Source organism: Diadema antillarum, unplaced genomic scaffold (genome assembly GCF_040938485.1).
Source record: "Diadema antillarum isolate AM-2024a unplaced genomic scaffold, OU_Dant_1.0 seq00001903_RagTag, whole genome shotgun sequence".
NCBI lineage: Eukaryota > Metazoa > Echinodermata > Echinoidea > Diadematoida > Diadematidae > Diadema > Diadema antillarum.
Window position 1 is genome coordinate 126,573 of NW_027272569.1, and position 16,794 is coordinate 143,366.

General features: G+C 36.0%; 1 protein-coding gene across 1 annotated transcript; it reads left to right on the plus strand.

Annotated features, from left to right (window-relative positions):
- Positions 1-10,020: 10,020 nt before the first annotated feature.
- Positions 10,021-13,585, plus strand: LOC139713075 (uncharacterized). The gene is made up of 4 exons (XM_071624833.1): positions 10,021-10,193; positions 11,175-11,252; positions 12,365-12,637; positions 13,371-13,585. Exons 1-4 carry the CDS (start codon positions 10,041-10,043, stop codon positions 13,425-13,427), a joined length of 561 nt encoding a protein of 186 aa, XP_071480934.1. The 5' UTR covers positions 10,021-10,040; the 3' UTR covers positions 13,428-13,585.
- Positions 13,586-16,794: the final 3,209 nt, after the last annotated feature.

Consider the following 16,794-nt stretch of genomic DNA (forward strand, 5'->3'; position numbering starts at 1 on the left):
TGTATATATATATATAGATATATATATATATATATATACTTTACATCAATTGTTATTTCACTTCCTCTTGAATATCAGAGAGATAGGGTAAAAAAAAAAATCGGCCAATTTCCAATTTTTGAGTAGTCGTCTTTTCCAGTGTTTCGTTTGTTTTGAATTACAAAACGATTTTTAAGAAGCTACAGAAGGCTAATATTTAGGGTTGGAGGCCATGTAGCATTAATCAAATATTACCACTATTATGATATGTAAGAAAAGAAACACGGAAATAAAGCAAAAAAAAAAAATGTAAATACCAGTTTGGGGGCATATGACTCGAGTTTGAAGGAATTTTTAGAAATAAAATGATCAAATCTATGTGACAATTACGGTTATCAATCACATAAGAGAGTCAGTACATAATATATTTAATGTGACAAAAGAAAATAAGGATAACATGTCGTTGCTTTCTTCACAATTTGAATTGGATGTAATTCATTGCAATGTAGATGATTAATGGAGTATTCAGAAAGACGCATCCAAGTATGAGAAGGTTTTTTTTTTTTTAAATAATCGATTAAGAACTGTTTTATTCACGGTCATGAAGAATTCCGTTGAAAGAGAGATTATAATGGCTCGATGGTGAAAATGGACGAGTTATTCCACTGGAAAAAAAAAAACACTGGTAATCAGTCCTAGATCTTAAATCCCACACCAGCTCTCCCTGTCTATCGACATAATGATGTTTTATCGCTGTACCATCTCTTGTTTCACTGCTATTGTTTTCACTGCTCGGCGTATTACCGTTTTTTGTTGACTTTTGTCATCCTTTGTGAGAATAATTATCACTGTACTTCCCCAATCAAATGCACATGATACCAGATACATAGCCAGCGTAATAGCCAGGCACAATAGATACGTACATAGATGCATGGATTGACTTTCACAGACACAATTACAGTTAGGCATGATATCGAGTACGTTCGCGAGTGGGTTTGCATACATGTTTGTACATTTGCATATTTGTTTGGATATAAAGAATTAACTTAATTTTTATGATGTTGGTGTAGGAGAAAAGGAGAAGAATGAACTTATTCGGGTTTTATGAATGTCTATCTTCTCTTTGTTTCACTATGATCAACCAGGCAAACTATAACAAAACACGTGAATGGAAGGCACCAAATGCTTTAATGTATTCTGTATCACTGTTGTGGTACAAAAATATGTAAAGTGTAAGCAAACAATTTGATCTCCTTGAATAACATCTATTCCATGAGGTAACTCCACTTAACTAGGAAAGGGCATAAACAGTGCGTGATTTTGTTTGTGTTTTTTTTTTACAAATGTCAATTGCCAACCAAAAGAAAGAAAACAAAAAGAAAGAACGTAGTAATTGAAACAACGATGAAACTACAAAGAGATATTAGAATTGTCGACTTTAAAGTGATGGTATGGTTTTGGAAGAGATGGGGCTTCAATTTCCAACATTTTAGTGAAATAATAAAAAACATCTTATGAAATATGAAAGAGCATACATTGTATAATTGCAAGAGGAATTCAAGGTTTGTATAACAAAAAATCGATTTGAAATGACTGAGATATCAAGAAACGAAGAGGTCCTTTTTATTAAAACTATGTTGCTTTACTTCGTTTTTGGATATCTCATTTTCTCATAAAAAACAACTTTCAATTCCCTTTAGTATTGTATGTATTTTAATACTTGATTCTAATTCTTGAAAAAAGTTAAAGTCTGAATTTCCCATCCCAACCAAAAACCTTACTATCACTGTTAGATTTTGAGCTCAGAGAAATGGTAAAGGATATCAATAGTGATGAAGCTACAGTGGGAGATCAGTGATTTTATCAATGGAGCAAGTCTGCAAGAGGAATTTTACACGAAAATCGTTCTTGCAATCCTGAATGGTTAGGTCATCTTTGGTAAAGTCAGCTGTCGCTGTTCAGAAGAAGATAAAAAAGTCTCCGTCCGAGACAAAAGTAATAGACGTAGTCAAGCGGTTTAGCAGAATGTCACCGCTAGAGGGCTATCATGAATCTCCGTCAACAGCAATATTAGGGAGCTTTAGATTTTGACGCGCGGACGTTTGAGACGACGCTTGCGCTGGACGTTCTCCTCTCCCTGCGTCGTGTGGAAAAGTAGCTTTAGATTACGCTGGGACGCAACGTATAAAAAATAAAATCGCGCCCCCATATGATCAGTGCATGAAGAAGCTCTCTGCGTCGCAAACTGTGCGGACGTGAAAACAGCCCACTACGCGTAGTAAACAACTCAGGCGACGCAAGCTAAAAATAGATTGACTTTACGCGCGCTACTGCGCAAGCTCAGATCATGTTTTTTTCCTTTGAACGTCCGCGCGTCTAAAATCTAAAGCTCCCTATTGACCGATTCTGTGACGCGCTATGTGTATTTTTGGCATGCGCGCAGCCATACTGGGTGTATCATCCGACCCCCCCCTCCGCACTCCCCCACCCCTCTCCCTACATTAGCACGCGCGCAGAATGAAAAACTGCTTTAGCCAATAGGCGTCTCGTACTGAGTGCGCGAATGCTTGCTAGTGCGCGAACCTTTGTTACAAGTGCGTGATAAACATGTTGCCCGGGGGGGTGGGGGAGAGCAGGGGGGGGGGGGGGGGTCGGCTGATACACACCATGGCTGCGCCCTGTGCCGTAAAATGTCTGCTGCCCTCAACGAACCCGAATCGGTCAATAGACGTATCCAAGCCTGAGAAATACGATGACTCTCACTATTGCTAGTCATTTTCACCCTTAAATTCAGAGAAGAATGTTATTGTACTACAGAATTTATGATATGTCAATTTCAATACCATCATGAATGCGATGTTAACATAGCTATTATGCAATTTTCTGTCACCAAATTACTGATACATAATGTCTTGGTAAATTTGACAATATAATACAATATAATGCAATATAATACAATATAATACGATAACATTTACGATATGGTATAACACAAGTGAAATACAGAGTGCTTTACAGAATACTTTATACTTACATAACACATACTCAAATATTGACATTAATATAGTAATTTTATCAACGGAACTATCAATGCACATTCTCTTGTTATACAATGTGGATCCTGGGGGGCGTTTCATCAACGAGTTCGTTGGAGGTTTTCACCGACAAATTTGCTATCAGCCAATCAGACGCAAGGAGCTACTGAAATCCTTGCATCTGATTGGCTGATAGCAAATTTGTCGGTGAAAACCTCCGACGAACTCGTTGATGAAACGCCCCCCTGATTTAAAGGCTGTAGTCAGAAAACATGGATAAAGGCAGCACAACATAAGTCCAATGCATTGAAGTCTCAGGACGAATCATTTAAATTTTACATATAAAGATGTGCCATCCTTTTTTCATTCTTTCCAAAATAACACAGAACATGATATTCCACCAGAATGATAAGACGATTGTAAACCTTTAAGATTTTTTGTGATATTTGAAGGTTGTTAGCAGTTGAAATTCAAATAATGCACCAAACGCTCACCGTGTTACGGATTCCGTGTACTAGGGGACAGCTGCATACATTAATCTTCCTGTGATTGTAATATGATACTTATTTTTCGAATAAAACATATCATGTTCAAGGTGTCGGAATAGAATGGTTCACTAGCTTCTGTTTCTTTGTTATCGATGGTAAATAACAACAAACCACTTACATGAACTTCATGTTCAACTAAGTGCATCACACAAGTCTCTAAAACTAGACTAGTAGTTTAGATTTGTAAGTTTTTCTTACTCCGAAATAAAAAGTGAAATCTTAATGGTCAATTTGACTAAACAAATAAAGATCCTATTGAGTTCAAGATTTACAGGATGTTTCCAAATAATGTTTTTTTTTTTTCAATACCTAAGTGTCCTCATCACTTAAAAAAAAAAAAAAAAAGGTGCATGCAAAAGGGATTGGCTGTCTTTAAACGTAAAACTCCACGCACGCTCAGGTCATGTAAAATTTCCAAGCAGCGCCGAGCACGGCGACCCCCCCCCCCCCCCCCCCGGCTTAATGAAGAGACAGGGGTCTTACCACCTTCAGCCCAGAGCCGAGTGTATACTATTGTACATAGAAAACAATGTTAGTGAGTGTTCATCAATGAGCTAGTTCAAAGTTTTTGTTGCCATTGGGAGGATTGATTTTAAAAAAGTCCAAATTATCACACTTGATGCAAATGTGTAGTTCAGATGTATCACAAACATTTTATAAGGAGATATCATTTGTTTAATTTCTTCAACAAAACATAACTGTAGACGAGTTATTCTCAAAACTGTGTTATTATAACGGTTGTTCACATTTTCTAAAATTAACAAAATTTGATATTGATTATAATGATTAACATATTCACATTGGTTGTTTCTATCCCTAACTCACATTTTAGAACTATTGGCACTGAAGCCTGGCCTCTGTTCATCTGCAAATGAAGGGTTTGTTTGCAAAAATCGATAAGTCCATTTTTGAAGATTTTGAAATACGATCTCTGTCATAAAGTACAAAATAATACCTTTTAAATGATATATTGGTAACTACACAAAAAGGTATATTTTTCAAGTTATGGTCAAAAGAAGCACAAATTTTCTTATTATTCTCTTTATTTTTCTTGACCTTTAATTGCAAATATCTCCATTTGGCAAATATGGACTTATCGGTTTTTGCAAAGAAACTCTTCAAATAGTAAATTATGTCTTCAATAATACCTTTTCTTATCGGATCGAATATTTTAGTGTGATGTTTTTTTTTTTTTGTGGTGATTTCGAGTTTTGACACTAAATGCTTTTTTTGTTATTGCTGTTGTTGTTACATGGGATTCTAAATTGTATCAGCTTTAACGCAGGTTAGGCCGTACAGTCTTAAATGGATCAGACGTCATGAATTGGCTGTTTTTTATTGTGATGTGGAATATATACATTGATAACAACTCGATGATTCTGATCCATTTCTAAAACTTTTCTCGATTATTCGCTTTCAGTGGGAATCAATCAAATGTCAAAGTGGAAGAGATTAAAACAAAATATTTCTTGGGATAATTAGTGAATAATTACAATTTCAGAAAAGGATTGATGAAAAAAAGAAGGAATGGTTTACTTTGTAATGCTCCTTCAATGAAGAGAAACGCAATTTCATACTCAAGCTTAAAATAATTCGATGAAATAATGCAATTCGTTGACTAAGAACGACAGGTAGAAAAGAACCTGACCTTTTCAATTTATTTCTTACTAGATAGTGAGGAAGGGTGAGTGTAGATGCACATAAGGGAGAGGGAGAGAGAGAGAGAGAGAGAGAGAGAGAGAGTGAGAGTGAGAGAGAGAGAGAGAGAAATGGGCTCTTGCTACTGATGTGAATTTTCTTTCTACTAACTATCGACATTATCGATATGATAGTGATATCGTATCGTTCTTGGTGGTGAGTAGTAAATGACAGAACACTGAGCAAAAACAGGCAGTGTGCAAGGGTTTTTACTTGTAGTTGCTTGGAAAATGTGATGAATTAAAGGATTTCACTCCTGTAGAATGGAGTACACACACACACACACACACAGACGCATAAATAAATTCAAATGCGTGCATAGTATAAAATAAGTACAGTTCAGTGTATCATACTTCAAATATCAAATAATGATCATCGTAATCATCATGATCTAAATCAGTGTTAGGATAGAGCCTATGCATTTTCAGATCGTATATTCATGGATACATAGGATCTATCATATCTTATGAAACCTACCAAGTTGTATAACTTTAGACTCTTTTTACGATTTCGGATACATTAAAATAGTCTATAATTTGATTTGTGACTGAGACAAAAGAATAGACAAAAAAAAAAGATCATAAAGGGTAATGTAAAGAAATAGAGATTTACGCTAGCATAAAACGTGTATGTTTAATCACGTTGAAATGAAATTGTGGCAATCTTGGAGGTGCTAGCTTAGGAAAAAACAAAAACAAAACCCAAAGTAGATGTGCATGAAGGCCAGTATATTAATCAAGCTTTGCTTAAAAACCTTCGGTTATAAAGGCCGTTTCTTCCACTACATTGTTTTATGATAGATATGCCATGATACTGGCAACACGCACACACACACACACACACACACACACACACACACACACACACACACACGCGCGCGCGCGCGCACACACACACACACACATGATATACCATCACATACAAACACCCTTTGGCATCTTGCATGCAGGTTTCTGAAAGAACCCATGCAGGATCCATCATATCCTCAGTTTCACACATACAGAGAGAGAGAGAGAGAGAGAGAGAGAGAGAGAGAGAGGAGGGGGGGGGGTACAATGTAGATATACGAAGAGCACGCCCGCAAACAAAACAAATGTCAACCCTTTCTATATGGCAATGAACAACACGAGAAAAGGCGTCATTCTCTTGCCTCGACCTAGGTACCGACGACAGAAAACATCATTAAGTAAATAGACCGAGAATAAAAAGAATGCATATTGACCAAACCCATATTACACGTCCGAAGATCGCAGTGCTGTTGAATAGCGAGCGATAAGTACGAGTGTGCTTCTGGTAGTCTGTGAACAAACTCGGTTGAGAGTGCACTCTCATAGGGCGATTTGAGAATTCCACAGTGACATAGATAATGAGGAGTTATTTTACGTGATATTAAGGATTCTTTGCGTAATAGTGGACGAGCTGAAACGGGGCTATTTGTTTCTTCCGTGGTAAGTTATGCTATGCTTATTATTTACTGGAAATGAATGTGTTGAAGTAAAACTGAAAGTTAACCGTACTTTGGTTCCTTTAATATTCTTATAAAACTTGTTAAAGTGTTGATTCATTCTTGCATTTCTGATAGCATCTATGCAGAAATTATATTTCTTTAAAGTACAAATTATATAGAAAAGGCAGTTCTGCCCGCGATAAGGCTTATTAAGATAGAATCTATTTATAGGAGAGATGGAAATTAAATGTGTCACCGTCTTGTTTAACTTATTCAATTGACAGTACAGTAATGATAAGGGGGGGAGGTATAGAGGAAGTGTAGATTTATGTAGTTATAAATCAATGCATTACATTGTGAAAATGATTCGTGCCTCTTCGTTAAGAAAAGTTTAAATCTATTGTGAATCCAGTTTGAACGTTTAAAGAAAAAGCAAATGAAATCGTAACAGGTACACATTGCAGAGTACACGATGCTTCTTCGCTTGATATGATATTTCTGTTATAGCTTGCTCGTGGGAAATTGAGTAGTTAGATTGTTGGACATGTAAGTTCTAAACGCTTTCTTACAACATTGAGGGAAGTGTGACCAATAGGAAATCATTTTATCATTGTTTATGGCATAAAATTTAATTCATGGATCAGTGAATGTCCTTTACAGCTACGGTTTGATGAGGGTTACGACTTATGAAAATGAAATGCGTATGACTCAAAGCAAAGAAAGAGATAAACGTAAAGGAAAAAGACAGTTGTCTTTACGCAATTATAAGGAAAGCGAGTTTAACGTGCATTCGGAATTATGTTACAGGGCATGGACCTGCCCGGTTCGTCTTTCCAATGACGTGAGACCTACCTTCGAGCAGTGTCACGATTGAACAAAAGGTGTTAATTGTGAAATCGAGGAAAGGAAATCTAAGTAAAGAGCATGGTCTTATACTTCACTGAAAATGTATTATTGTTACATAATAATGATAATAATAATAACAATAATAGTAATGATGATGATAATAATAATAATAACAATTATCATTATTATTATTATTATTATTATTATTATTATTATTATTATTATTATTATTATTATTGTTGTTGTTGTTGTTGTTTGAAAGAGTGTAAATTGTTCTTCTCTTAATTGTTCTTTTTTTCTAACCGTGCAAGACATGTTACATCAAAGAATGAGTAAAGGGTCTACAGTAGAGAAATTGCAGGAATATTTTGGTTTTGCCCTCTCCCTCCCCCCTCTCTCTCTCTCTTTGGTAGTGTATTAGTAATTTTTATAAGGAATTGTACATAGACATTGCCTAGGACAAGTCAAGTTACATTCGGCATTCGGTTAAGATAAATTATTCAATCTGTGTTCCTCTTACTGGGATAGTAGTCATTGATATTACCTTAATATTTCTCACTGTTAATGTTCTGGTCATATCATGGGTCAAATGGCTTACACCGCTCAAAGGATATACTACGATTCTGAAATAACGGAACAACAAACATTGGATGGATGTGCGTTGTTCCCAACCTTACACGTCTGACCCATTATACTGAACTGTACTTCTAAAATCTCAAGAACACAGCCCGAAAACGTCATTGATATTCTGTGCTCGCTTTGAAATGATAGAGTTGATCGAACTATGACCAAAATTTATCATTGGTTAAATTCAGTACGGGTGAAACTACCCCATTTTCATTTCATTTCTCATTTCATTTCTCATTTCATTTATTTCATTATAAACCAAGAGTGCCAGTGTACAAAACATAGCACAAACAAGGGGAAAAACAATACCATCTGCAATATACGTCTATAAGAATACATAGTTTACATACATCAAAAATAAATACATAATAAATTGAGGAAGAAATAAATTCTTGCTATAGTATATACTTACTGTAAGATGTTGAAAATTTTTAAAATGTTGAAGATGGAGGGGAAGTTAGAAAGCAGACGTTGTAATATGCTTCCCCTTCAAAACCATTGTCAATAAAGTAAGAAAAACATGTAAGAGTGTACGGGAAGGCAAACGTATGGGTATAAAGTGACTAGAACAAACAAAAAACTAACGACAGAACTAGAACCCTACAAGCCATCTTTTAACTTCATTCCAGCATGCAAAACCCGTGGCAAACACTCTTCTATACGATATATAGAACTGTACATTGTGACTGCCCTTACCCAATTAGCATCACCCTATATTCCCGCTTTCAAACGAAACTACCGCATCGTTATTGGTTTATACGCTGTGAACTCCAAACAAAAGCTTTTGGAAACTTTCTCGCGTCAAGGATGAGTGAACTCGGACAATTGAAACTGTCAATGACGCATGATGCAGCATTGAAATTTTGAGGTCGACGCTATTCACAATTTGTGTCGTTTGCAAATATTGCTCTGGTTTTTATTCTCAAGATTGCTATCCACTGGACTACATTTGCAGTACTGCACAAAATTTAATGCGTATTCTACATGTAAAGTTATTTATAGGTTACATGTGTATTTCTGTATCATGTCTGCGCTTCAGTTATGTGTAACTGAGTCCACAAATATTGAGATAATTAAGTAACTATAGTGTTATATTAATGTAATGATCATCTCTGTGATTTCTTCTTTTCAGTATGTTCTTTTTAAATGGATAAAAAACAACAACAAATCGTTGTGACGACATTCCAATAAACTCTCAGGTCTCTCACACACGCATACTGATCTGCAAAAACACTGGTGTTGGATGTATCACCGTTATGGGGTTTAAATCTAACACCGATCAAGTGTTTACAGATGGCCGCACATACAGGTGTAGGAAGTATGTTGTGATGGTGTTGGAAAGTGTTTACCTGGCACTTCTTGGTGTTAATTTGACACTGTAGCTGATGACCTTTTTGACACTACGCTGTGTTAATCTAACAATGACACCGCATGGTGTTGATTTGATATTGCTGGTGTAAATTTCAATGGTATAAAACACCCACTCAGTGTTAATAGGAGACCACACCAACTGGTGTCACAGTAGTGTAAATGTGTTCACACTTTTTTTTTTCAAAAATCAAGGGTTTATCGGCAAATTCCTGATCGTCTTATTGAAGTTCAAGCCAACAAGAAGAGCAGTATACTGATTAGCTATTCAAAACACACACACACACACACACACACACACACACACACACACACACACACACACACACACATTTTTAGAGTTTAAAGTGACATCCGGAAATGTTAATTTAACACCGGAAGTGAACACCAGCTCAGTGTTTCATATTTAACACTGGACTTTTCGCATTGTACATCATCGGTGCTTTTATGTGTGACAGGTGTGACAGATCATAATATACGAAGAATACGAAGATGAAATTCCGCCAGAAGTTTCTCGGATTCACCGGCGGCTTCATGCTCACCTCGGCAGTGCTGATGGTAATTCTCGGTCAGGATACGGCCTACTTACAGGGTCTCACTGGCGTCAACGGGGCAGCCGGCATACCCATGTGGACTGGTATAGTGGTAGGCGCCCTCTTTTGTTTAACCCTTCCTGCACCAGGGACTGCAGACAGGGGTACAATGACATGGGTTTGTCTGTGTTCATTGGTCTCAAAGCACTCAAAGGCATAACCAATCAAGTCGGGTGTGGGGGGGGGGAGGGATGTAAAAACTATCACCTACTTCTGAAATTGACAACGCCAAATTTGCCCTCACATCTTTCCTCAGAGACACATTATGTGACTGGTTATAGATCTATTCGATGTGGAAAATTAGAAAAAAAAGTAAGAATAATGTCAATGTTTTTGCAGAAATATTATCGATGAACTTCGAAAAAGATTGTCAAATTGCTGATCAGTTACAAAGTTATTAATTTACATGCTTTTTCAAATGTAATGTAATAGAAATACGAAACAAAATCTCACAAAATTTTGTTCAAATAAAAGAAACGTTGCCATTGTGAGGCAAGCAGTGTTGGTACCATGCCTGTATATAGGGTTTTAATCACAACTTTGTTAATTATCTCTTTATACACGAAAAACGTGTCAAGCCCATTCTTTTTGTCTTTGTGGGTTAAAGGAGCAATTCCATGTAATGCTTCCTGTCTGCATCAAAAGACGGTTGAATTCTATCACACTGTATGATAAATCGATATTAAATTCATTATCGTCTTTTTTTTTATTATTATGATCAAAGTGTACTGTGATCTATCATGTTTGTGAATTTTTTTTTTTATAAACAATAAAATGTAATATGTGTTGATAACGAATTCTGTGTTTAACTACGTCGCGCTCCTACAGGACAATTGATAAACCAATAAGACAAAATATGTCTACATCCTTAAATTGAAAATTTCACTGTTCGATATTTCCCTTTTTACCGAATGACCGTTGAAGCTTGGTACCGCAGGAAGATAATATCTGCTATATTGTTTTGTCTTACCTTTTCTCTCTGGCTTTGTTACTACTTTGATAACACGGTCAACATGCATTACCCTCTCCACAGATCATGATGTGCGGTCTGCTCAATCTCGTTGCGGCGTTCGACACACCCAAGAAGCCGCGAGATTTATACCTACTTCCGGTAAGTCAAAGTTACTGGCTTGGTTACTTCTACGAGAATAGTATACTCACTAGTAAACTGAGACTAGTGGATTATCTGAGTCTGGAAAGGAAGAGGAAGTTTTTTTTTGTGTGTTTTTTTTTGAAGTAAAACCCACGGTTTTTAGTAGCAAATTACGTTAACAAATTAGCGATGCGCATTTGTCCAATCTCAGTTTTAATACCAACATCAGGAATAGTTTGGTTTTGAGGTATTATGTATAAAGACTATAAATTCATACAAAATAATATACATAGATATATAGTACTGGCGTGACAAGTGTGATTGTAGGTAATATGATAACGTAAACAATTGTCGTATTACAAAAGTATTTTTGCTATAAGATGAGGAAATTGCGTCATAATTTCTCGCCTTCACTTAAATCTATATTTCAGCTCATTTACATAAGGTAGCATGTGTTTTTTCTCTCTTTTTTCTTTGCAATGATTTTTTTTTCAACACAGAATTTTAGATACACCTTGCCAGCGCAGCTCGTGTCACTCTGAGAAACGAAAATTTTAATGATCGTACACCATAACCTTTCACAGCATCACACATTTCCCATCCAATTTGATTAAAGGGGTATTCCAGACTATTTGCATAAATTTACATCATGTAGAACATAAAATTACAGCTCCATGTATAGATTTGTGGGATCTCTTGTGGTTCTTGAGCAGAGAAGCAATACTTTGGAAATCTTAAACTAGTTACAGTGAACAAGGATGATGACATAGGAGCCTCACATATTTCAGAAAGGTAGCAGTGTAATTCCATTACAATACTGCTTGCTTGCGAGTTCACCTGTGTAAATTCTATGCATGCCTTCTCCTTTTGTTCTGCTTCCTTTAGCCCCAAATCATGCATTCTTATGGTGATAATACCATGTCATCATCCTCGTTCATTGCAATTTGTTATAGATTTTGAAAATGTTCGTATTCTTTATTCCAATGATCATAAATTCTGAAACTCTGTCCTAAGTATAACTAATGTAGGCCTAGTTGTTCAAATGTAAAAAAAAAAAATATATATGAAAATCATTTAGATGTCTCTTTTAAACATAACATCGCATCAAATTTACGCTTTTCATTTTGCAGTTTTCAGCTAGCGTGGTCTTTGCCAACCTCGTGGCTCTGACCGCCGCCTCGATTTGCCTCGGTCTGCTCTCGTGGTCTCTCCACGACGTCTACCTCGACTCTACGATTCCCCCGAACACCCTGAGCGAAGCCGTGGTCGGACTGTACGCCACCGTGGTCATCCTCGCCTGCCTCGTCTTTGTCTTCGCAGTCTGCGCGCTGTTCGTCGACTGCTGCGGCAACGGGTTCGTTGGCTGGGGCGGGCCCATGGTACCTCCACCAAACATGCACAACGTAAGACGCAACATTGAGTTGCATGTTTTAACATTATGGCATAATGGCAGTGTTGTATTGACCCCTGTAACAACAATAACAACAAAGGGAAATTATACCTTAAATGAACGTTCAAGGTATTTGGGAATGTTTCATCATCATCATCTTTTTATGGGGATGATGATAATCATGATTATATAGGATTTGCCAAAGTTTCTTCTCCTAAGTTTGCTTTCTGACAGGAACTATTGAAGCAGATGCCGTGTAGTTTATCGGTAAAATTGAAAAGATTTTGAACTTATTTTGAAGAGGCGCTATGAAAACTTTTACAAAGTATGCTCCAGATCGTAGATAAAAAAGCCATATAGTTCAGCTGATTCTGGTATATCAAGAATTATATGTAGGCCTATATATATTTTTTTTCCTGCTACAAGATACTTCCTTACTGCGAATATAACCATGATTATTATTTTTTTTTAATAACCATCAATCTAATTTCGAATACTGGTCAATAAACACTCGGTAATAACTAAAGTATACAACAGATGTGATGACAATTTCATAATCATTAGAATACATCGGTGAAAAAAATAGATAAAAGAATACCATAACACTATACTACAGACAAAGTACATGTACTTGCACATTACATAAGTTTTGAATTATTTATATTTGTATCATTTCCTCTTTCCGTGTGTTTTTCTTTTTAAATCAGTCCCTTCTTATAATCATTGCTTTTTATATATATCCACAGAGAGATGGCAACCCGTATGACACCTACAATCGACAGCCAGCCGTATTCAAGATGTAAGGCTTCCGTGGCGGATATGGTCAATATTCGAGGATAGAGCATATTGATGCGTATATAACATACTTATTATTCGGTTGTGTTTATTCATTTTTTATTTTAGTTTTTAAGTACAATGTTGACTTTCCGAAGAACTGCCATCATGAATAGTATATCTGAAGGTAAAAAAAAAAATGTGTCTGCCAGTGTGTGTGTGTGTGTGTGTGTGTGTGTGTGTGTGTGTGTTTGTGACATAGATAAACACAGAGAGAGTTAGAGCTAACGAGTGGGGAGAATAAGGGGTGACAACGCCGGTATACGGAAGTTTTGATTATTAAAAAGTCATATCAACTGAAATTATATCCCATAATCGTATCTAAAAATGAAATTTCAAAGAAAACTGGGTTCTCTGCAGAAAGCAAGACTTTTGTTTTGTTATGTTCTTAATTTGTTTGTTTGTTTGTTTTTGTTTTGTCCCATTTTCCATCTGAGAAGATGGCGGGATAGCCCATATTCAGGTGCACTATGTAGCAGGTCTTCCATAGGGTCCAGTTGGATGTGAGACGGGACCACTTGAAGAGTTTGTTTGCAAAAACCGATAAGTCCATATTTGCCAAATGGAGATATTTGCGATTAAAGGTCAAGAAAACAAAGAGAATAATAAGAAAATTGTTGCTTCTTTTGACCATAACTTCAAAAATATACCTTTATATGTAGTGACCAATATATCATTTAAAAGGTATTATTTTGTACTTTATGACAGAGATTGAACTTCAAAATCTTCAAAAATGGACTTATCGGTTTTTGCGAACAAACTCTTTACTTGACGGGTTTAGGCATCCTCACATGAAGACACGCTGGAAATCAATATAATATCCAACAAATCAAAGAATTAGTGTGTGTGTGTGAGTGTGTGTGTGTGTGTATGTGTGTGTGTGAGTGTGTGTGTGTGTTTTCTTTACAAAAATAAAAGATGTATTTACCCATTTGCCATACATCGTACTATTATGGATGTGCTTGTAAACTCTTCTCATACGAAAGTTTGGATATTGTTTTTGAAGTGGGGTTTAGCTATCAGAACTTCTTCACGGGATAGAGAGAAGGAGCGGAAAATTAAAGATTAAGCTAGCTTGAAAATATGCTGCAAAGTGTCATCGAGATGAGACGGGCAATTAGTCTGCTTGTTTCATACCCAATTCTCACAATGCTTTGCACGTCTACAGAATGTGTGGCTATGGTAGAAGGTAATTAATTAGCAGTTGCATGTAGAAAGTGTTATGCGTCCATGTCAAACTATAGGCTGAGCCTTGAGGTAATAGTCTGGAGTTTAGTTGCCTCATCAAATTATATTACCGTGAACTCTCTGGTATGTCTACTGTATTTCCTCCCTCACTTCGTACTGTTTTCTTCTTTTTTTTTACGGTCATGTTTCAGTACTTCATAGTTAACATTCACACCTACTGTTTTTTTGTTGTTGTTGTTTTTTATTGTTCCATATTCCACATTTCGACAAATACATAAAACATAAACATCACAATACAAAAGCCTGGATGAATTGTCACGTACAGCTTATAAGACAATAAAACATGTGAAATATGAGGAATCTACATAGAAGCATTGCTTGTAGGGTGTAGGGTTTGCTTGTAGGGTGTTTAATAGTAGGCACATGAAAGGTCACGAAAGGAAAGTAAATGGAATCAAACGACATTACATGTGTTAACGTTTTTTTTTTTTTTTTTTTTTTCTTGGGGGGGGGGGTTTCTCATAGTGGTTGGGTTATTGAACAATATAGATTGTGTTATCATGAATAAAAAAAAAATGCCACGGAATAGGAATCGAACTTAAAAAATGAGAAAACACAAACGTATGTACTCCAGATACAATTACATCGCATAGCCTAGTAGAATGGGTCGGTGCAATATTGTGCTAACCCACACAATAGTCCTTTTGAGGTAATCGCTGTTGAATGTTTGAAACGTCCGTACATTGTACATTAATAATACATGAATGCATGCAATATTTTCCATCTTATTGGTTGAATTTTTATATGATATTTTCATGGACGTTAGAGTGAAGAATAAGGATTATGAAACTGCATGTAACTCATTTTGACAGAAGTGTGGGTTAGCACTATATTGCACCGACCCCTTCAATTATTATTATTGTCCAATTCAAATGTAAAAACTGTACCAGTTTCTGGAATACGTCTCTACACAATTACCATATAAAGATCGTACTCCATGTTTCCGATATGACTTCCGGAGGATATGATAGAAACGAGGTTCAAGTTCAAGTTCAAGTTCAAGTTCAAGTTCAAATTTATTTCATATTTCCATTTCTCAATGATGACATTACACAATTATTGACAACAAAACAAGAATACAAAATATATACAATCATGTATTTTGATTGTAGAAGAAAAGAAAAAGAAAATATACTTGACACAAATGTACAAGGTCATATCGTGTGAAAATGTCACTAGTAAGTATAAGAAATATGATGGGGCCTACATGAAAGCTTTAAAGCTTGTAAAACTGTAGGTTCCCGAGTTCATAGGCATATAATTTTACACGGAGAACGGATATGTTTGTCTTGACCAACTAAAATTACACAAGTACAAAAAAACGATGAGTAATAAACTAATGAACCACATAGATATCGCACAAACCAGACTGCATACAAATCTCGCAGTGTTTGAAAAACAAAAATGCTATATTATTAAAAGATGTATCGGTACCATAAAATAACTTGAATGACTTCGTGCTGCGGACAAGGACAAAAGACTGGGAGCATAAAAGGGTTGCTAAAAACTTGGTAGTGTGTATCCACTAAGTAATAACTGTTTTAATTTGCGTTTGAAGGTGAATAAAGATAAGGAAGAAGTGATATCTAGAGGGAGATCATTCCAATATCTGGGTCCAGTAAATATGATTGTTTTCTTTGCAAAAATAGTGCGAGTACGGGGAAGGTGATAGGCGTCACTCTGGCGAGTGGGATAACAGTGGATAGAACGATTCCTTTTGAACATGTGGATAAAAACAGATGGTAATTCATTAGTTGTTAGTTTATACATGAAAATTCTGAGATTGTAATAAAATAGGTCTTGAATTTTCAGAATTCTGTTTTGTTCTGTTTAATTTCTTCTTCAGCAGTAGGTTCAAAAAATATTGATTGAGAATTCCTATTACCTAAGTATCTATGGAATTCAATTGATGATTTCGGGATTTTACTGGCAAGATGTGGACCAAGAGTTGCAAAATAATCATTGAAAGATTCCGCCATAATGACCGGGTCGTTAATCTGGCGGTCGTCCACTGAAATATATGTGACACGAGGTATACCAAACGGCCCTCGTGATTTTACTATGTGAAGTAAAACTGAGATCAGTGAA